At 41.5% G+C, this 24159-nt stretch overlaps 1 protein-coding gene across 4 annotated transcripts in view; it reads left to right on the top strand.

Moving 5' to 3' along the window:
• The first annotated feature begins 675 nt into the window (after window positions 1-675).
• Window positions 676-24159, top strand: part of LOC131258284 (ras-related protein RHN1-like) — an 81549-nt gene continuing 58065 nt past the window's right edge. For 3 of the 4 annotated variants that reach the window (XM_058259504.1, XM_058259506.1, XM_058259507.1), the window contains exon 1: window positions 676-1060. In XM_058259504.1, coding sequence (XP_058115487.1) covers window positions 1019-1060 — 42 coding nt within the window. In that variant the 5' untranslated portion in view covers window positions 676-1018. Of the gene's footprint in view, window positions 1065-24159 lie in introns of all 4 variants that reach the window. The other variant, XM_058259505.1, reaches the window with a different exon arrangement.

Below are 24159 nucleotides of genomic sequence, written 5' to 3'. Positions count from 1 at the left end.
CAGATGGATGGCTTCCCCTCGAGAGGGTTCCGCTTGAGGAACTCCGTGTTGGCGGGGCATAAGCAATTTGCGACTCCTTTACGTAAATAATATGGTGGACCCCACGAGCACGGGAGACGATTTGGAGGGACGCGGATTAGCTACTGCGAGGTTGAGCAGCGAGACTGGCTACTAAAGTGACACTAAGTGCTGTAGTCCCCGCGATGATGTGTGTATTGTATACGATGATGTATGTATTGTATCGGACTGTCCATACATAATCATTTTAGGGCATGACATAAAGAACAATGCAGATCCAAAGCTATAGTGGACCCCACGACAGAAAATAATGAAGCCGATCGTTGAAACCTTCTTAGGGCCCATCACTATGTTTATTTGAGAGCTATGTTGTTGATAAGTTAATACAACATGAAATTTGGAAAACACAAATGTTAGCTTGATATAGAAAACTTTTGTAGCCGTTTGAATTTTTAAATGGTAGGTCTCAATCTCTCCACTGTTTTCTGTGGTGGGGTCCATTGGAGCTTTGGAATTGATTCCTTCTTTGGCTGATGTCCCTGGAATGATCTCTCCGAATGGATGGACGGTGTGAATATAAAACATACATCATGGTGGGCCCATGGAGGTTGATGACGTCACTTCAGTGGCGAGTTCGCTACTCAACCTGAAAGTAACTAATCCGCGTTCCATTTGGAGCTGCTATTTGTCCGCGCAGCTCGCAGGAACCGAGAAACCTACCAGTCAAAAATAAAATAAAATAAAGAAGTCTTATTAAAACCTACCATTCCTTACAAGAAATCTCACGTTCTCTTGCTAATCCGGCCCCATTTTCTTCACAGAACACGGATCCCGGAAAATATCCAAATGGGAACTACCATCATTCTCCCTTTTCTATGAACGTCTCTGTCGTGGCCTTGGTCGATATCGTCTATTCTACTAGCTTCATTGGTGGTGTTGTCCTTTACATTCTCGCATTCAAGTAGAGAGACGCATCGTTTCCCTCGATCGATCGAGTCGGATGGCGAGGACTGGAAACAACAAGAATATACAGGCCAAGCTGGTGGGTATGTTTTCCCTTTTTCATCAAATTTTTTTTTCTATTCTGATCAGAATTCATTATTTCTGTTTCACACTTGTTTCTCGCTTTTCCGTACGACTCCATTAGTAATTGATATCTTACCCATCCTGATTTGATTCGTATGTACCCATTTTCCTTTTTGGGAATTGGAGTGGGACACTTTGGTACCATATCTATTACCAAATGGAAAATGGGTGTGTGCAATAAGTGGCTCCTTTGCTATTACTACTGCGACTACTGCTATTGCTGCTGTTGCTATTTCTGTTGTTGTTTTGCCCATCGTCATCATCTCCGCCATCAACATTATCACTGAGGAATTATTCCAAACTCTGGCCGACTGTTGGATCATATATGGCATACTCCGGCGGACACTTGACTTACCTGTATGTTGATCCAACCATCCATATCTTACACGACTCCTTATCAATGCATCGAAGGAGTTGTCCTAAGTCCTCTGTTCGCTCATGACTTGGTCGATGTCAATACCAAGAGACGGGTGCTCCCTCGGCTACCATTGGAGTAGGGCCTCCCCCAGCATCATCTAAATTAGTAGACTTGACCCACTCATAAAGTGAGTCTTCAACATCATCACTTGGATGCTCTCGTCTGCTAATCAACAACAGGTCCAACGGCTTCCGATGTGCCTCCATTTCTCGCTCTGCCAGTAGATGCCTCTTTGTTGGCTTTATATTGTAGTGGCAACATACGAGCTTCTGCAGCTTTTCATATCCCAACCTGTTCCTCTCATTAGTGTGTATGAGTAACCAATTGCTCCAATTTCCCTCGTATGGCGAAGAGGAGAAAGTCTGGGTGAGAACATGGATGGCCAGTTACTGCAATGTGAGAGCATCGCTTCCGAACTTCTCCCACCACTTGCCTGCCAATCCATCAGAAGAATGTAATTGGGATATGCAGTTGCTCACCACTTGCCTGCCAATCCATAAGAAGAATGTAATTGGGATATGCAGTTGCTCAATCACTGACCATACTATTTAATTAATATACTCATGTGGCATCATTTTTTTATTTTTTTTAGTATGCTTTTGTAGTTACAAATGAGAACAAATCCTTAGCATCTCTAAAGCGCAGCAACTTTTAAACACAGATTCACGAATCATCATTATTAATCACCCATATATATTCAGGGACTGTAAGAAAATAAAGGGCTTAATTTATTATTAATTGGTTCCCGAAATCTCCCCTTTTCTTTCGAATAAGGGAATAGCTTTTGATGTACCTGGTGGACGGCCATCGTCCATCCATTATCCTTCCATAGCCAATGTTTTCAGTAGAACTTGGGGTCTAGGTAAAATACTGAAACCCAAATGATATTTAATTTGTTGCATTAACATATAAGCAAAAGTAATACTTGAATTGCAAGTGCAAGTGATAAATAAATAAAGTAAAACATAACAAACACACCGGCCTTTTGGAGTGGATGCTCAAGGGTCATGGTTTATTTGTCATTGATAATGTCGAGCACCCATAGATGTGAATGGGGAGATGTAATGTATTTTCTCTCTCATCAATCACATAAGCTTGTACATGGATCCCATCGAAGCCATGTTTCATTATCTACAACCTTAAGGACTGTAATTTGGTTGCAAGATGCCAACGACATCATGAACTCTATCCTAGAAGGAATCACTAAGCACCATCCCTGCAGCCCTCTGTGCAATTAATGTCTATCTCTGATTTCACTGACCGAAATCTCTCAGATTTGAACAATATCCTCGGCTTTGCTTTGTGCTTGTGCAAGCTGTTAAGTGCAGTAACGTTCATAGTGAACCATGTTGTACTCGATCAGACGATATCCCATCATTAAGGGTGTTCTTTACCGTGTTTCTCTAGCCTATCGACTTGAGCATCAGGTCAATGCAACGAGTCGCGTACGGGGTCGAGCATTTGCACACTCAGGTCTCATCTCTCGGAAGGAAGGTGGAGATTGTTGGTAGGTGTAGGAGAGCTCTCATCTCAAATCTAGCAAGCGCCCCCTCCAACAATTACCCTCACATCATAGCTTTGGTACAATTGGCCTCCCTTATCTACTTTGTCATGAATCTCTAGTCCTTTTTCCATGAGGACTAGTTTTACTTCCCCTCTCCCTCCTTCCTCTTCCCTCCCCTTTTCCTTTTCTTTGGCCCAGGGTGTGGGCTCTTTCCCTTACTCGGGGTTTGGGCATTTCTCTTCCTCTATCTTGGCCTAGGGTGTGGGCTTTTCTCCCTGACTTGGGGTGTGGACCCCTTGCATATTCTTTGGCATGTAGGCCATTTGAGAGGAAATAAGAGTTTTTTTTGCTTGACTTTCAAAAAAAGGAAAAGAAAAAAAGAAGAAGCTAACCACACTAGCATAATCAATATTAGGATGAGTAATTGTTAGGTAGATTAGTCATCCTACAAGGCACTAATAAATATTAGCATCATAGAGTGTTTCAAATTATTGATCATAAAGACAACGGGTTAACTTCCATTGGAGATTTTGTAAGTCTTGCACCTAAAATGGCAACATCATTGAGCAAATCAAGGACATTTTTTCTTTGAAATATGGGGGTACCTTTCTTTGATCTTCTTCTTCTTCTTCTTTTTAATTTTATTTTTTTATTTAATTCCTGTCTTTGATCTTGCAACTTTGATTCCAAGAAAGTTTTTTTTTTTTGGTCCGAGATCTTTAAAATTGAACACACTCAGCAAATAGAATTTAACTTGTTAAATTCCCTCTTTGTTATCCCCGGTAAGTAGAATGTCATCAACATAGGTGATCACAATGGTCGTAGTTTTCTGTTCCCTTTTTATGAAAATTGAATGATCAAAAGTGATCCATTTGAACATGAGAAATACCATCTGAACTTTGTTATTGATGATGGGTGTCGTTTGTATGGTTGTTCGGGTCCACAACCCACTTAGGTGATGGTAATAAGGGCCATACAATCGTATGTCTAATATCAACCCTATTTGAGTTCATACAATGAGGGTCCACATATGCTTCTAGAAGCCTGATGAGATATCTTCGGTAGTAACTCGAGATTTGATGTAGTGTGGTGCTCAAGGTATTTTGTATCGATAACGATGGCCGTAACGGTCACCACCGTTACCGATACGGGTATCGGTCATAACGACCAATATGGGGGCGTAATTATAGAGAATGTTAGTGTATTGTGTATGTGGTTAGTGGGCCTTTTAGTGTAAGTGCATATGCACACTTTTCTCTTCTCCTGCGATGTACCATATGCTCTATTATAATAAAATATTGTGTGTTAGGGCAAGCAAGCCTAACACAACATCTTTCCCAAACTCTCCTCCTTCTCTCTTAATCTTCTCCTCTTTTCTTCACATTATTATCATCAAACCATTCTCTACTTGGTATCAGAGAATAGATTCAGACATTCTGCATCCAACGGATTGAGAAGCGACACGTCACCTTATTGACGTTAGCAGCCGTACAGCTGACGATGTATGGACACATGGACTCTATTTGAGCTAAAAGTTTAGAGGTTTGATAGATCTTGATTTTAGAAGATTTGTCATGCTTTTTTCAGAATTTTTTAGACTTCCTTTCATGGTATTTTGAGTGAAATAGAGAAATTCAAAAATTGGGCCTATCTTCCATTTTTCTTCGATCTACCTCAAATCAGTAAACTTTTCCTTGGTTTCTTTGCTCAAGATGGACTGAAATCTTTCTCCCAAGCTTCCCATGGAGGATTTTTATTTTTATTTTTTACCTAAGATCCATGTTTGAGAGGTTTTAACCTCAAACAGACGTGCGGTTGGGCCGTTTTTCACTCGGTTGGGCCGTTTTTGATTGAGTTTCATGTTATTTTGGATGATTGCTATTTGTTTGAGGTTTATCTCTTATTATCTTGAAGGATCGAGTGAGATAGAGTTGTTTAAATCAATCCTTCTTGGCGTAGGGCCTCTTTTGGCATAGGTTTATCTCTCTTGACTCTTATCCTCTTCCTCTTTCCACTAGTGATCATGGGGAAACTCTTCTCCCCTCCATTCAGCATCCTGTTAGTGATTTGGGTGACCCTAAGCCTCTACCTCTGCGGGTGTATTATCATCGAGATAAATCTTCACACGCTCAGCCATCTACTCTTTCGCTCACTTTGGATGTTGGACCAGGTGACTGTCCTACCTCGAGTTTAGATCTCCCTATTGCCTTGCGCAAAAGTCTTGTACTCAACACCCCATTAGTAATTTCGTTTCATATGATCATCTTTCACCATTTTTTCAGTCATTTGCAGTTTTCCTTTCGTCACAAACTATTTCTCGATCTCTCTCACATGCTCTTCAAAGTCCTGACTGGATGAAGGCGATGATGGAAGAAATGTCTGCTTTTGAGAAGAATCATACTTGGGACCTTGTGCCACTTCCTTTAGGTTATAAACCTGTTGGATGTCGATGGGTTTATACGATCAAATTTCTTCCTGACGGCTTTATTGATCGTTATAAAGCCCGTCTTGTTGCTAAGGGTTATACACAGACTTATAGTGTGGATTACTTCGAGACATTCTCTCTGGTGGCTAAGCTTAATTCGATTCGCGTTGCGATCTCCTTAGCCGTTAATTTATCATGGCCCTTGTTTCAACTTGATGTTAAGAATGCATTTCTCCATGGGGACCTTGCAGAGAAAGTTTACATGCATCAACCTCCTGGCTTTGTTGCTTCTCACAACCCTGTGCTTATATGTCGGTTGAAGAAGGCTCTTTATAGACTCAAACAATCTCCACGTGCATGGTTCGAAAAATTCAGTCAGTCTCTCTTAGAGTTTGACTTTGTTTGTAGTCATACCGATCATTCTCTTTTTATATGTCGTCGATCGATGGGCATCATGATTCTCATTGTCTATGTGGATGATATTGTTCTGTCCGGTAGTGATTCTATTGGAACGAGGGAGGTCAAAGAATTTTTGAAGACCAAGTTTGAGATCAAGGATCTTGGTCCTCTTTGCTACTTCCTCGGAATTGAAGTTGGTCGCCAATCATTCAGATTGGTCTTGTCACAACGAAAATATGCAGTCGATCTTCTCATGGAGATCGGCATGTTAGGGTGCAAGCCCACTACCACTCTCATGGATACTTCACAGAAGCTTCGACCATATGATGGTGCTCTCCTTATTGATTCCGGGATGTATCGACGACTTGTTAGCCGGTTTATTTACCTAACTATTACTTGCCCAGATTTCTCATTTGCGGTGGGCGTTGTTAGCCAATTCATGCAAACTCACCGTACTTCCCATCTCACGGCTGTCTATCGCATATTTCGGTATCTAAAATCAGCCCTGGGTCTTGGCCTCCACTTTCAGTTGCATGGTCATCTTCATCTTTCTGGCTATTCCGATGTTGATTGTGCAGGTAGTACTTATGATCGCCGCTCTACATCCGGCTTCTGTACCTTCCAAGGTGGCAATCTTATAACATGGAAGAGCAAAAAGCAACCGGTTGTTGCTCGGTCCTCGATTGAAACAGAATATCGTGCTATGGCTCATGCGACGTGTGAGCTCGTGTGGCTTCGCAACCTTCTTGAAGAACTTAATTATCCTTTTTCGGATCCTGTTCCTCTTCACTGTGACAACCAAGCGGTCATCCATATTCCTCGTAACCCGGTTTTCTAGGAGCAAACCAAGCATATTAAGGTCTACTGTCACTTTATTCGGGAGAAAGTAGCTTCTAAGGAAATCGTCACCAATTTTGTTCGATCTGGGGATCAACTTGCTGATGTTTTTACAAAGTCCTTGAGTCGAAATGCTTTTCATCGTGTTCATGACAAGTTAGGCATGATCAACATCTATGCTCTAACTTGAGGGGGAGTATAGAGAATGCTAGTGTATTGTGTGTGTGGTTAGTGGCCCTTTTAGTATCAATGCATGTGCACACTTTCCTCTTCTCCTGCGGTGTACCATATGCTCTATTATAATAAAATATTGTGTGTTAGGGCAAACAAACCTAACACAACATCTTTCCCAAACTCTCCTCCTCCTCTCTCAATCTTCTCCTCTTTTCTTCACATTATTATCATCAAACCATTTTCTACTGTAATGACCGTTACAATTGCTTGAAAAATCCTTTAAAAATTATTTAAAAAATCTAGAATAATATAAATGTTCCAAATCTCTATTCAAAAAATACCATATTAAAAAAATCTAGAATAATATAAATATTCCAAATCTCAATTAAAAAACTACCAACATATCATGTCATTCGCAAGGGGTTAATACAGATAAGATGATGTGAACTTCACAACCTATGACCGACAGGATGTGAGTCATTCCACATCCTACTTGCGATATCGTCTTAAAGAGCTGTCCAATCGTCTCTTTTGCGTTGTGTAACATTTACCACCAAGTGCACGTCGTCAGTAGAAGATATGTCCATAGGTGATGGATTCAGCCTAATTGATACATGAAAAGGACCGACGTCATCTTCTACAATGTCGTCAGCCTCAAAAGTACGGATCAAATTGTAAAGCAAACAATAGGCAATCACAATCTTCACCTATGTGAACATGTCATATTGAGGTACGGTTTTATAGGATGGGAAATCAAGCTTTTAAAACTCCGAAACACCTCTTTATAATGTTTCTTAGTTGGGCATGACAATAGTTAAATAATTCTCTCATGTTTTGTGGGTTGTGTCATGTATGGAATTCATTGAGGTGGTAGCGCACTCCATGATACGAAGCCATAAACCCAAGCAAATATGCATAGCCAACATCTACAACGTAGTATTTTCTTACATGGAGTTATACAGGCAATTAGTAATTGTTGCCACCCAACGCTTTTGAAGTCAGTCTTAATGATGATAAAGTTTAGTCATATTACCTTTATGTATTTTAAGTGGATCATGCTGATGTGTTAGACTATGTAGTACTCGTGCATTAGATGCAGAATCCTCCCATCTGACCAGCACGTATATGAACTTCATATTAAAACTATAAGCACCCATAACATTTTGAGAAATTGTTCCTTTCTGATTATGATAGGTCCCACTTTCTAATGTTGGGACAAACGCAGGTATGTGCATTCTGTCGATTGCACCAACACAATCCTATGTATAATTGTGTGTCAGCATTAATATTTGGTGTATATGATAACAAGCCTCCATAGAAGGCAAATTTAAATATAACTGCTCTAACCTGAAAGTAGGAGCTCCAAAACGGGTTCGATGATATTTCTGTCGACGTTTCAGGGGGCCAAGAAGTTTCACGTACTATGGATATAATGAGACAATGGCATCTAATGCCCTGGAGAAGTAACAACTTGCAGTTTCCCCGACCTTATGTGCCGATGGCCTATGACACGGTTGCGCACATTATGACTGACTGTATGAAGGAACATAATCAGTTGTTCCTCCATACTGACATGTCTTCCATCTGGTAATGCATTCCGATCTCGCAAAACGACGCATAAGTGGCAGAAAGTCGTCTTGTTCATTCGTAACTGCTCCTTGCAGTCATTGTCTCGAGATCTAATAATCCCGTTTATTATGCGTGCTTGTTCAATATTGCCACTTTTAGAAGGAGCCTGGAATAAATAGTCTGACAATAATCTCCCGTAGCAATGATTGCCGTCGTGGCAGATACGATGGCTGCAAATCCAGCCATCTCTTCTTCGGTCCATCCATGTTGATCCATCTTTTGTTTTCATGTACAAGAGATGAAATAAAATTTAGTAAGGAGGGAAAATGTACAGTAAACAGGCTACCATATATCTGAAGGAGCCAACCCCTTCTGATGTTGTTGTTGTTATAAGTATAAAATGTATATTTGTAAGGACAATGTGGAGGGACCTAATTCCGAATGTCCTTCAGGATACAGTTGGAGTTCTAACTTATTATTCCATACAAGGCATTATTTTTTAGAAGATGGACCACCTTGACAATAGCAATTTCCAATTCTGGATGGTAATTCTCTACTTAAAACGGGTAATCAAATAAGGCCTATATTTAATTGACTCTTGGTAGGCACTAACTCCCATGGAATAAATGAAGAAGAGGCCATGACCTAGCCATTACAATGATGAATTTTCACTGTCGGATGGCAGGTAAGATTTGCAATGGAAATAATGTAGTATTTCCAGCATTCCTACCATTCACAAGTGTATTGGGTGGTTTGGAAACAACCCGGATTTCAAATGGACAATACATCTGGCTCAAGATCGATAATGAACCGGTATGTAGCTGAACAGAGTCGATGAGATGCAACTATGCTGTCAGGGCCTCACAAACCATCTCCCATCTTCTATATTCATTTCTGATTAACAGTTGGAACTGGTAGATGTAGGGATAAACAATTCTTATGCGACAGCAGCAAAGGCCTAACAAGGACTGAAATTTTCCAATATCTTCTTGTCTTAATTAAGAATTTGTCATCAAAGAGTTCTTGAAGAAGCAAAAGAAAAAAAAAAAAATCTTCATAAATTTCAGAACTCATTTCCGAAAGAGTGAAATAAACACAAACCTCCTCCCAACATAACATCTTCTTTATTGCAATCTTCAGAATAATATAATGGACTAACAGGTGTCAAGCTATGCTTCTTAGAGGCCTTCTTCATTTGCATGTTTTGGATGATACCAGTACTGTGTTTCCAGCATAGAATTTCCCTAGTTTTTATTCTGTATTCTCCCAGTCTCTGATCAACTTCATTTTCCAATCCTTCGATCATTTTTTACTATTCGTAGAACATGTTTGACCAATGGTTTAGCCTGACTGAATTTTTAGATCTAGCTTTTCACAGCTTCTTGAGTCTGAATTGCACCTTGGAAACACAAATGTTTGTCATTATATGTTCGTTTTGGCTGCAGTCTTTGCATTTAACCTTCAAAAGACTAGTTTGGTTCGTCTTTGACCACTTTTAACTGGTTTCACCAGCCAATGTGTTTGCCCCGCAGTTTTATTCACATAATTCTCTCAGATTGGAGAAAATTTGGTCCAGATGAATTCTACTTTTCTTGTCAAGGTGTAACATTTCAACATGTAAGACACTATGTCAGTTTCCTCTTGTTTACACAACTCTTTATGGTGCAACTCAATGTCTTTCACTCGTGTCAAACATGATGGTTTCTTTCATTGGATGGAATTCAACGTGTATCCTTTGTGAATGAGAAAGCATATTCCTATCTTGCACAAGGTGTTCTGTATCGGTATCGGTGGGCGTAATGGTGCCCATCGTTACCAATATGGATACGCCTCGTATCGGCCGATACGGGTCCCGTAAGGTGCAATTTATTTTTTTTTTCGTCAAAAAATTATGGAAAAATATCCATTAAATCCAGAATATTCTAAATATTCCAAATATGCATTCATTTATAATTTGGAACATGTTTATGGTGGTGTAACGGTCCACTCTTTGGTGAGAAGTTATCGGACAGTGTGATGAATTTATGAACTAGACAACCTAGATTTGACTACAAAACTCATATATTTAATTTTCTAACCATTTACTGTCAATGATAGATATATTAGAATGAATGTAATATCAAAATATCTTACATGTGTAGGTGTTTGCAATTATTTTTCATAATTTATTCTATATTAAGTTATTAACGTACTTGAGGAGTGAGGTATCTACTCTAGAGTCTAGACTAGAGTCCAGACTTGCATAAATTACAATGTTCATTTTATTTTAAAGTCTTCATTCTTCAACATGTCAGAGACTTCTCCTCCTATCATGTCGCTGTGATTCCTGTCCTATCATCCCCAAGTCAAGAATATTAAAAAAAAAAATAGTAATGTTTGATATACTTCCCTGCAACTTGATCAAGGATTACTTGATTGGTTGTTAGGGAAGTTATTTTAAATATAAGTTCGGGAGTGTCAAGTATGTGCTTGCTTGGTGAATGTGTGGGTAATGGACTAATGGGTACTGCTGCAAATGCAATACTTACCTTAATACAAATATATACTTACAATTACCATAATAAATTCACAAGTCACCACCAAAATGAAAATCTGTTTTTTTGTGGTTGCTCGACCTCTACATCATCGTCATCGTCAGGCTGCAGCTGTCCAATAGGCGGAGGTGTTGCATATCCATAATATCTAGTGCCAAAAGGAAATACCAGGTCAACGAAACCAGAGGATGACTGATCCTGACTAGGCAACGATTCCGACTCTGAGTAAGGATATTTACTAGTGCCCGTCGAATGGCCATACTGGTGCCTGTACTCAGGTTGTTGAAAATCTTGAGATTGAGAGTGTCTGTGATGAATAACTTGGATTTGGATCTGGATATCTATAATCATATAGATATGGATCGGGAGGACTACTCCAATATGAATGTGATGGAACATGCTCAGTATAACTATAATCATAATCCAATTGGCCATAAGAATATCCATCATAATGCCCAGGACCATGGGCCTGTTGATGTTCTGGACCTCTCGGACCCGGTGCACCACTAGACCTACCCTCCTGCTAGCTGTATCGTGACTCAGTACACTCATAAGTCTGACCTCATGCAACTACCTTGTCGATGTTTATCAGCCTCGCGATCTGTAGACGACTGTATGGTGTGTTGAATAACACCAGAAGTGTCAGCACCAGGGGTAGGGGCGTCATTATTACCATCATCCGACACGGTTAGGTTTCCACTGCTCGTACTCTTTCGTTGATCTTGAGCCGTACTTGGCATAAAAATTGCCCCTCTTTCTGGGTCCAACATAGCTGCACGACTCTCTTGTTACGTTGTGCGTATTGGTGGGTCTTCAATTTCCAATTCTTCACTATTCTCTTCAATTTGCTTTTCCCTTATTTCCAACCAAGGTAGAAGTTGGTCGTTCTCATCATAAATATTGTCCAAGTTTATTGGACAGTAGTTTGTGTAATCGGCGCCTGTAATGCTCCTATAATGTCGTTGCATTCTTAGCCTCATATTGTAGTGCATGAAGACAAGTCTATCCAACGTTTTAGTCTACAATCTATTCTTATTCTTTGAATGAGTAAGTGCAAAACAACTCCAATTCCTTTCGCAGCTAGCATAAGATGTTGTCTGGCGTAAAACTTATACTGCAATTTTTTGGAGAGCCTTCGTACTCTCTCCAAAATTCATCCACCATTCGGCCGGTTGCAACCTAGATACTCCATGTTGTGCAAGAGCATCTCCAAAGCTACCCAGGTGATTTCTAAATGTATCTAATTCATTCAACGCTTTTATTTGCATATCTAAGTTAGGCTCTAATCTTTTTATCACATTATTTAGCCCGACACGAACTTCATTATCTGCAACAAATAATTGGGCATATCTGTACCTAGGATTTAGGTAGTAACCTGCTGCATGAAGATCGTGATGGAGTTGTCTCGTCCATCTCTTATCGATCATCTTCCAATAAGACTCCCAGCTTCTACAATCACGTTGAATTGCCAACTTCACCTTATCCATGGCATCGTATAAGAAGCCCATGGTAGGTGCTTCGTCGGTTTTAACAAGACGGAGTACCCTCATTAGTGGTTCCATCACCTTTACGATCGACTTGACCCTCTTCCAGTATTTGTTGTCCCGTATGGTGTTCACAACTTCAATCGGTATCCCTGATTTCTTCTGCCCATGTTTTGTATTGAGCCAATCTCGGGAAGTGAACATCTCACTCAACTCTCCCCTATGCTAGTGTAAACTCTCTAATGCTATAAAGTTTGTTGCGAATCTAGTTGCCGTAGGCCTCACCAACTCTCGTCCCTTTGTGAACTTCTTCATTATTGCAACTACTTGATTATGGTTGTAAATAAAAGTTGTCACTTCTTTTGCCCTTTCGACCATTTCCTTAACATTCTTCTTCTTCCCAATATCTTCCAATATAAGATCAATACAGTGGGCAACACCTGGTGACTAAAAAATATATGGTCTCTTTTTCATCTACTATGTCCTGCAAGCTTATATGATGCTTCATTATCTGTTACAATCTGCACCACATTCTCCTCTCCAATCTCATCCACAACTCTATCCATTGGGTCCAAAAATATAATCAGAATTTTTTGTTGTGGTTGATGCATCAATTGACTTGTGGTATACAGTTCCTAAGTGGTAGTACACCATGAAGTTGATTATGCTGTGTCTGGTTGGGCCAGTCCGACCATATGGTTGGGCCAGTCCGACCATCACACATGATCGTGCATCCTCCGGCCTGTCATATAGGTTTAAAGGTAATCATGTATGCTTTCACATCCGCATACTCTGCATCTGTCCATTTCCCCCTAATATCCCTAGTCGTGGGAGCTTTAATTCATTCATCTGCTTCTGCTACTATATCAATTATCACCTGCCAATGAGGAGAATTGGCTATGTTAGGAGGTATGTTGGCATGTATAAATAACTTTGCCACTGCCCAACCTAGCTTTTTAAAAGAAGTTCTACTCCACACTTGTTTGATCTTCTTTTGTTTAGTTGATTCTTTCCTAAACAGGATTGGATCAATGGAGGGTCTTCTAGGCTCATTTACTTTTTCATCCAAATGTATAGGGTCATCACGTGAAGATGCCTCTCGTCGGCTCCCAAATGTCGTAACCCACCAAACCTACCCCTCACCCACACTTGCAAAAGCAGTTGCACTCCCAACTGCCCTCCCACTCCTATTGCCCCCCTTGTATCATGTATTGACTCACTCGAGCCAAACATGCGGCGACGTTCTTTCTCTTCACAAGCAAGACGCAAGCTCTCTCTCCAATCTATAGTTAATTCCTGATCTGAATCTTTGTCAGAATTAATAATATCTTAATCACGAACGCCCATATATTCAAGACCAAACACCTCCTGTCAGGCCGCATCCAAAATCTCATCTTTCTTCTTTCGTCCAGCGGCACGTTTACCCTTCGACTCATCCAAATTGGCTTGCATTAAAATCATTTTCTCTTTTGGTACTCTAGTATATCCCGCAACTTGACCCTTTCGATGTGCCAAATGTTGTTTGAGACGCGTAATTCCACCAATTATTAGTCTCTTATAATAGTTGCACTTCATTTGGTGCCTAGTACCACCTACCTTCTGACAATGTTGCCATCTAATATCCTCACTTGTTGGCCAGATCCAGACATTTCCTTAGGTAGATTAGATATGACCTATGTCTATGTGAGATTGTGAGTCTACTCGATTCTCTAAATTTATATACGGTTTTTACTTTTTATAGGAGAATAAATTAATTAATTTAAATCTCGAAAACCTAATGTAAATAGATTAATAACAGAAAGTTCGAACTTTTGAATCTAATCAATAAAAATGATTTTATGTTCTAAACCCTAAGAAACTCCAAAACCTGTCCAAAATCAGAAAATATAAACATAAAGTCATTAATCCGAAAATAGAAAAAAATATAAAATCACAACCATAATCTGTTAAATGGACATTAATATGTTCACCTATGATTAACATATCATATTCTACTATTAAAACAACAATACATTCAATAAAAAATGATTTTTCAAATTAAAAAAAAAAACGGCTGAAAATAGTGCGTAAATAGAAAAAAATATAAAATCACAACAACAATCTGTTAAATGGACATTAATATGTTCTACTATGATTAACACATCATATTCTACCATTAAAACAACAATACATTGAATAAAAAATGATTTTCGAATTAAAAAAATGGTCGAAAATAGTGCGTAAATAGAAAAAACAAATATAAAATCACAACCATAATCTGTTACATAGACATTAATATGTTCACTATGATTAACACATTATATTCTACCATTAAAACAACAATACATTGAATAAAAAATGATTTTTCGAAATAAAAAAAGCCGAAAATAGTGCGTAAATAGAAAAAAATACAAAAAAAATATAAAATCACAACAATAATCTGTTAAATGGACATTAATATGTTCTACTATGATTAACACATCATATTCTACCATTAAAACAATAATACATTGAATAAAAAATGATTTTTCGAATTAAAGAAAAAGACCGAAAATAGAAAAAAATATAAAATCACCACCGTAATATGTTAAATGGACATTATTATGTTCTACTATGATTAACACATCATATTCTACCATTAAAACAACAACACATTGAATAAGAAATGATTTTTCTTTTTTCTTTTTTTTAGAAGGCCGAAAATAGTGCGAAAATAGAAAAAAATATAAAATCACAACAATAATCTGTTAAATGGATATTAATATTTTCTACTATGGTTAACACATCATATTCTGCCATAAAACAACAATACATTGAATAAAAAATGATTTTTTGAAATAAAAAAAGTTCAAAAATAGTGCGTAAATAGAAAAAAATATATAAAAAATATAAAATCACAACAATAATCTGTTAAATGGATATTAATATGTTTTACTGTGATTAACACATCATATTCTACCATTAAAACAGCAATATATTGAATAAAAAATGATTTTTCAAATTAAAAAAATGGCCGAAAATAATGTGTAAATAGAAAAAAATATAAAAATATATAAAATCACAACAATAATCTGTTAAATGGACATTAATATGTTATAATATGATTAACACATCATATTCTACCATTAAAACAACAATACATTAAATAAAAAGTAAATATACTTATTTTTGAAGAATTTATGGAAAATGGCCTACGGAGCTTCGAATCAAGAAAATCCTTAACATAACTTGTTTTGATCCTTAATTTCAAGCTAAGGGTGGTCGGAATTTGCAATAGAATGGTTTAAAAAGAATTTGAAAAAGAAAAGTATCAAAAAATGTGAAAAATCGGAGCTTAAAAAGAAAGAAAGAAAAAAACTAGCCGTTTTTCTGAGCGTTACGCCCTGACCGTTACTGGGCAGTAACGGCCGTTACGGTTACAAGAACAGGGGGGTGGCCATTACGACCCTGTAACGCGTAACGATGTCGGCCGTTACCGTTACGTATCGGTCGATATGTAACTGATTCCGAACACCTTGGTCTTGCATTACTTCCCAATCAATGTTGACCCAGTAGATTATTACGTCCCTGATTCAAAATCACACATGCACTATCATAATACTTTCTCCAAAAAAAAGAAAAAGCATCACCCAGAAACAATAATCTCATTTGCCTTCTTAAGATCAGGCAAGCTTCTAGGGTTATGGATGCCCTTCCTAGATTAATATGAGTTTGTTGACCAGTTCATGGTTCTGTTGCCTTCTAATGTTGATAACCATCTTACATAATTTACCCTCTGATGTTCACTGTAAAATCTGTACCTTTCTCCAATAAAAAAGTAACAATGCATCACCTAGAAACATATACCTCATTTTCCTTCTTTGAAACACGCGACTTTGTAGGGTTGTGGATGCTTTTTCCCAGATTCACAGGAGGTTGTTGACCATTACTTGAGAAAATTTGTCGACTATTTATTTAGAAACCATGTTTCCATACTTTCCACTTTTGACAACCATCTTGCATTATTTACCCCTTAATATGCAATTAGTTCTGAAGATCTTCACTCTCACCCAATTCTCTTCTTTAACATATTCAAAGTTAACTAGAACTTCATTCAAGGCACACATTTTAGTGTCAACTAGTTTTCTACATGATATCCCAGAGGTTGAACTATTCGAGAGTTATTAGAAACTAAGGAAGAACTCAATAATCGGTATAAATGGTTCTTTTGAGTGCTGGGTCTCGATGCTTTGGAATTCCTGAAACCCATAAACTTTAGTATATGCATGTAATGAGCATGATAGGGAAATGCTTGAAGTTGAAAGAGAAGTGGAAATAAAAAGAGATTTAACAAAAATAAAAACACGAGAAACGGAGAATCTCTACACACCTTGTTCTTGACTTTTCTTTCCTCATCTCTCCTTTATTCTTTATGTTATGGCAAAATATAGTCCGACCACCTTCAAGGTCAGCTCGACCCGACGAATGCTCGACCTCGAAACACTTCACCAAGGAAAATTGGCATGAAGCTGATGTCCGCTCCCACGAATACAGCCCTCAACATAGCATGGTCCCAAGTTCCTGCTCGCTCGCGCCCACCAAAGGATGTATGACCTGACAAAGCGAAGGGGCCATCGAGAGCGGCTAGATCCGACAGGAGATCAAATCCAAGCAATGGCTCGGACTGGTTTAGCCATGACTAGATCAGCTCGGATCGTTTTCGGTCGAACAATGGAGCTCTGCTCGGATAAGCTCAGCTCGGATTGTCCTCGGTCGGTCGATAGAGCTCGACTCCGATGAGCTCGGCCCAAATCGTCCTCAGTTGACCAATGGAGCTCGGTCAATATTAGCTCGGTGCGAGACCCTCCCCAGTAACTCACGACAAAAGTAATCGCCCTACACACGATTCCAGGATAACTGACAACATTCATCACTAGTGCACATCTCGCCTAACGACTGACATAGTGCTTAAGATAGCGGGCCACGTGGTCCTATGAACACTATAAATAAAAGAATCACTGATAAGGAGATGTACGCAAAATCTCCTGCCCAAAACCCCTTGTACACGACTAGACCCAGATTCCTAGCCTGACTTTGGCATTGGAGGGTCCCCTGCTCTAGTAGTTAGGGTCTCCTTTGTTTCTTTCCTGTGCAGGTGCTCGGAAGTTGGGAGAGGGCAGCCCAGATTTGTGCATCAACACATTGGCGCCTTTTGTGGGAACGATGTGAAAGCCGTTCTTGCTTCACCAAGAGAAAGTAATGGCGAAAAGAATAAAGAAAGTGCTTCCCCTCTTCTCCGCTGCCAGCCTGGAGCCGCTGGACAACATAACCTTCAAAATTCATCTTCTCAGCTTCAGGTAAAGTCGGCTCGTACAGGATCGACACAAAGGTCTCGGAACCGAGGAGGCCGTTACCTTTCCTTGCAAAACCAAGTCGAAACATTGGCCAACGAGCTCGGCCAAATGATACAATTGCTGGAAAGGCAACTTCCTCTCCCTAATCAAGAGGCGATGGCCCCGATAGTTGTCGGAGACTCCGCACCCGCTGGGTCTCGAAGAGAAGCATCCCGAGGCATATCTACCCAAGCACCGTCCCACGTTTCAGGGACCTCGATGTTGGCACCTTCTGACCTGCGTCATGAACTGGAAAAGAAAAGGCGCGGAAAAGTTCCCGAGGAAGATCTGGCCCTCGAAATTGTCGCTGAAAACAAAGATCCTTGGGAGGTCCAGCTTGACGAGCTGCAAGGCTAGATTGACGTCATGCGCCAAGCATACTAGGCGCAAACTCCGACCACGATAGACGCAATGATGGAGGAAACGAAACCACCATTCACCAGCGAGATCATGAGCTCGACCTTACCCTCAAGATTCCGGATGCCGCCCGTTACCCCGTATTCGGGTTCCGGGGACCCTACTGAGCACCTGGAATCCTACAAGGCTTGGATGGAACTCTAGTTGGCTTCTAGGTCGATCATGTGCCGTGCTTTCTCCCTGACTTTGACGGGAGTCGCACAGAGCTCGTACAAGTAGTTGAAGCCGAGGTCCATCAGCTCCTTCGCCAACCTCAACAAAGCATTCCTGACGCAGATCATTGTCGGGAAAGAATACCGGAAGCCGTCCACTCATCTGCTCACCATCAAGTAGAAAGGGGGAAACTCTGAAAGGTTACATCGTGCGGTTCAACAGTGAAGCGGTACAAGTAGATGACTATTCAGACAAGATAGCTATGACCACCATGATAGCCGGCCTCAGAGGAAGGTTCCTCTTCTCAATAGGGAAAAACTCTCCAACAACACTAGGGGAGCTCATGAATCGAGCACAAAAGTATTCTAATGCCGAAGACCTCTTCAGCTCTCGAAAGGTCACTCGTAGCTACGAAAGCTCGGCAAAAGATAGGAAACGCCGAGAGGAAGCTCCTTCCCAACCGCCTTCAAGCAAGAAGAGGTCGGATGAGAATGTAACTAAAGGGCAATGACTGAGCAAGCGTCCTGAGAGCCGCTTCAGCTCGTACACCCCCGTCAACGCCTCACCAGAACAAGTCCTTCTAGAGGTACGAGATCAACTGCTGTTGAAATGGCTGAGTTGCATGAAAACCAGCGCAGATCAATGAGACAAGAGGAAATACTGTGGCTTCCACCACGATCACAACCATAGCACCAGTGACTGCTTTGATCTCAAAGAAGAAATCGAGAGCCTCATCTACAACGGACATTTGCGGGAGTATGTCAAAGAAGAACGATTAGTTTGGAAGGATGAGCAACAAAGCAAAGCAACCGATGGTGGCCTCGAAATCTGTAGCATTTGTGGCGGCCCTGCCGGGGGTGGAGATTCAAATGAGGCTCGAAAGGCTCATGCTCGGAGTACTGACCTGAGCCACTATGTTCATCTTGCTAGCAGACCATCTAAAGAGCAGCGAATGCACCCGTGTAGCTTAACGTTCTCTGAGGAGGACACCCGCGACATCCAGCACCCGCACGACGACGCTCTTATTGTAGCCATGACCATAGCTAATTGGAAAGTGTACCATTCTCGTGGACACGGGTAGCTCGGCGACATACTCTTCTTCGAGGTATTCGATAAGATGGCAGTTGACAGGTCATGTCTCCGACCTGTTAAAACCCTAGTGCATGGCTTTGTAGGAGACAAGGTCATCTTCGAAGGTGCCATTTTACTTCCTGTTACTGCTGGGGAAGGAAAGAATCAGATCACCACTGTGGTCAACTGCCCTTTGATCTACAACATCATTCTCGGACGACCATCTCTCAACGCCATGAGAGCCGTGGTATCTACATACCACCTCATGATGAAGTTCCCTACTGAGGACGGAGTCGGCTACCTCTAAGGAGATCAGCGCGAGGCCTGACAATGTTATTCAACCGCGCTAAGGAGAAAAATGTCCAAGCAAACCCTTAAGATCAACTTGCTCGACCCTAGGGAAGACTCCTCGGAAAGAGCCTCTTCGATAGATGACCTCCTAACCATTCCCCTCGATGAGGCCGACTCGACCAGGACAGTCCAGGTCGGGTCAATGCTGACTCCCAACCACCGCGAGCGAACGATGAGCTTCCTCCGACAAAATAGCGACGTGTTCGCCTGGTCTCATCAAGACATGTCGGGCATTAACCCCGAGGTGATGGTCCACAAGCTAAATGTAGACCCGGGCTGCAGACCAGTCAGGCAGAAGAGGAGGATGTTTGAGCCAGAGCGGTATGCCGCGATCCCCGAAGAGGTTGGCAAGCTCTTGGACGCTGGGTTCATCGAAGAGGTATACTACCCCGAGTGGATCGCCAACATCGTTTTGGCAAGGAAGTCCAACTGGAACTGGCGGGTTTGCGTCGACTATTTTGACCTAAACATAGCATGTCCCAATGACAGGTTTCCCTCCCCAAAATCGGCCAGCTGGTCGATAGCACGGCCAAGCACGAACTCTTGAGCTTCATGGACGCATACTCGGGATATAACTAGATAGCGATGCACCTGTCCGACAAGCAGAAAACGACCTTTGTCATAGACAAAGGCCTCTAGCTATAAGGTCATGCCTTTCGGACTGAAGAATGCAGGGGCTACATATCAGCAGCTGGTAAACTAAATGTTTGCCCAGCAATCGGACGGTCCATGGAGGTCTACGTTGACGACATGTTAGTTAAGAGCGTCAAGGCCGCTGACCACTTGGCCAACCTCGACGAGACTTTCTCAATTATGAGGAAATACCAAATGAAGTTAAATCCGACCAAATGCGCGTTCGGAGTAAGCTCAGGCAAATTTCTCGGCTTTCAAGTCAGTGAGAGAGGAATTGAAGCAAATCCTAATAAGATCAGAGCTCTGTTGGACATGGGTTCCCCTCAGACCGTGAAGGAGATCCAATGTCTCACTGGGAGAATCGCCGCCCTCAATCGCTTTGTCTCCAGGGCAACTGACAAGTGCCTCCCCCTTTTTCAACAGCTGAAGGGCAATAAGAAGGCAGAATGGACCCCGAATTGTGAGCGGGCATTCCAACAATTAAAGCAGTACTTAGGGTCACCACTGTTACTATCGAAACTGGAAGCGATAGAACCACTGTTGCTCTGCTTGGCGGTCTTTGCTTCAGCGGTGAGCTCGGCCCTCATCCGAGAATTTGAAGGGAAGCAGCGCCCAATGTACTATGTCAGTAAGGCCCTAGTCCCGGCCGAGACCCGATATCCGGATCTAGAGAAACTTGCTCTAGCCCTAATAATCTCATCCCGAAAACTCCGCCCTTACTTCCAAGCCCGCACCATAGTAGTCCTGACTAACCAGCCTCTCCACTAAGTGCTTTAGAGGCCTGAAGTATCAGGAAGGCTAACTAAATGGGCAATCAAGCTCGGCGAGTTCGATATCAAGTACTAACCCAGAAGCGCAATCAAGGGCCAAGCAGTGGCTGATATCATTGTAGAACTTACTGCTCAGGAGAATAAAACCGTCCTAGACAGCTCAAAAACTTTCCGACTCGATCAAGACGGTGAAGCCTGCGAAACTAGCCAGTCAGCGAACAATGTGGGACTCGTCTAGCTGACCGAGAATGCTCAAACAACGGAAGTAGACCTGAGCACCTAGACACTGTATGTAGACGGATCGTCTAATTCTAAGCACGGCGGGGCCGGAATCGTCGTCTTAGCTCCCGATCTAACGACCATCCAGTATGCTCTAGGGTTCGGCTTTCGCACCTCAAACAATATGGCTGAGTATGAAGCACTGTTGGCAGGCCTCCGACTTGCGGCCACCATGGGGGCCCAAATCCTCGAGGTCCGATGTGACTCTCAACTTGTTGTCAATCAGATCTCAATAGAATATCAAGCGACAAAGGTGTAAATGATCACATACCTGAATGAAGCTCAGGAGTTGATCGGTAAATTCCAGAAATGTGGTGTCAAGTTTATCCCAAGGGCAGAAAATTCATCGGCAGATGCCCTTGCAAAACTGGCAGATGCAACTGAAGGAGATATCCCGAAGACCGTCCCGATAGAATTTCTTGCAGAGCTGAGCATTGGTAGGACCGGCCAGGAAATCGTCCAGCCCGTGTGCACGGCCCCAAGTTGGATGGACCCAATCATAGAATACATCCAAGGTGTTCCGTATCTGTTACGATACGCTCGTAAAGGCTGATACGTATAGGTAACGGCCATGACCGTTACGCGATACGGGGGTGTAAAGGGGCGGTTAGATTTTTGAGACCGTATCAGCTGTTATGGTGGCCATAAAGGTCATTACAGGGCATAACGACCGTTACTCCCATAATGGTTGAAAATTGATCACTTCTTCTTCTTCTTTTTTTTCTATTTAAATTCAATTTTCTCCTCTTTTTCACTTTTTTTTTCATTCCAAAAACTCTCCTATATCATTTTACAACAGATTTCAACCTCTTATTATAGATTTTAAGATTAAAATTGTGGATTGAAGTGATTTGAGCAAATAGATTCTCCGAGGGCCTTTTTTTCAAAAAATTGAAAAAAACAGTATTTATGCCTTTTTCTGATTTCTAGTTCTAATGCTTTACTGTGATGTGTAAACATTAGAGACATAATCATATTAAACAATTCACTAGACAGCCTGATACAACACTCTCACTAAAGAGTGGACCATTACACTACCATAAACATGTTCAAAACAAAAAATGAATACATATTTGAAATATTTACATTATTCTTGATTTTCTACATATTTTTTCAGAAGTTTTTTGGGCAAAAGAAAATTTTCAACCGTTACGGGGGTTGTAAGGGTCGTTACACCCCGTATCGGTCGTTATGGCCGATACCCGTATCGGTAATGGTGGTGAATGTTACGGCCATCGTTACCGATACGGAATACCTTAAATACATCAAGGAAAACTTTCTGGGGACAAGATGGAAGCGCAACGACTTAAGCTCAGGTCTGCTCGATATGTGATCATCGAAGGCATCCTGTATAAAAAAGGATTCTCCTTGCCCTATCTCAGATGTCTCCGACTAGAAGAGTTCGACTACGTCCTGCGGGAGATTCATGAAGGAATCTGTGGCAATCATTCTGGTGGACGAGCTTTAGCTCATAAGGTCATCCGGTAGGGTTACTTCTGGCCGACCCTCCAAGAAGATGCCAAACACTTTGCTTGGAGATGCGCCAGAAATTTGTGGCTATTCCTAGGCAGCCCACTGAAGAGTTGACCCCTATGAGTGGGTCTTGGCCGTTCGCTCAGTGGGGCATTGACATCATCAGGCCGTTGCCTCCAGGTAAAGGGCAAACTCGATACGCGATTGTGGCGGTCGATTACTTCACGAAGTGGGCGGAAGCCGAGCCCGTGGCCAGGATCACCGAGCAAAAAGTCACTGACTTCGTATGGAAGAATATCGTTGTTGATTTGGTATCCCACACACCATCTCGGACAATGGGAGAGTTCGACAATGATAGGTTCCGTGGCATGTGTTAAAAGCCCACTATCCGGAATGCCTATTCGTCACCTTGGCACCCCCAATTGAACGGATAGGTCGAAGTAATCAATAAAATAATAAAGAATCATCTCAAAACCAAGCTCAAGAAAGCAAAAGGTGCTTAGGCCGAGGAGCTCCCTTTTGCACTCTGGGCGTACAGGACTACGACTTGGTCCTCAGCTGGTGAAACTCCGTTCTCTTTCTTTCGGAGCTGAAGTTGTCGTCCCGGTGGAAATGGGGCTCTCTACAACACGTTTATGATCTTACACTAAGGATCAGAACACCAAGCAGATGGTCATGTGCCTCGACCTCCTTGAAGAGACAAGAGAGCTGGCTAAGCTCAAAATTGTAGCTCGGCAACAACAAGTCGCTCGATTCTACAACTCAAGGGTCATGGTCAGATGATTTCGGCCAGGGGACCTCGTCCTCCGCAAGACTTTCCAGAACACCACGGAACTCGGAATGGGAGCCTTAGGACCAACTTGGGAAGGACCTTACCGAATAATCAACGCGTCTAAGCCCGACTTTTACTGACTTGAAGACCTAGAGAGCCGATCCATACCTCATCCGTGGAACGCCAAGCATCTAAAGATCTATTATCCGTAAAATAAATCGCAAAGAAAAGCGACCGAGGTTAGGAATTGCCTACGTTTTATGTAAAGCTCTTCCTGATGTTATTAATAAGATGAAAAGAAAATTCCTCGGTAAGGAAATTTCTGACTCAATACAGCATCCACCTACTCACACTACAGAGGATCTCCGATATTAGGAGAAAAGTTCCTCTAATGACCTGACCCTTAAAGAAGCGGTCGGATCATTAACTATAATTACACGT

This window comes from Magnolia sinica, chromosome 10 (assembly GCF_029962835.1).
Source record: "Magnolia sinica isolate HGM2019 chromosome 10, MsV1, whole genome shotgun sequence".
NCBI lineage: Eukaryota > Viridiplantae > Streptophyta > Magnoliopsida > Magnoliales > Magnoliaceae > Magnolia > Magnolia sinica.
Note: the sequence above shows the minus strand (reverse complement) of the source record. Positions and strands in the feature narration are given on the sequence as shown.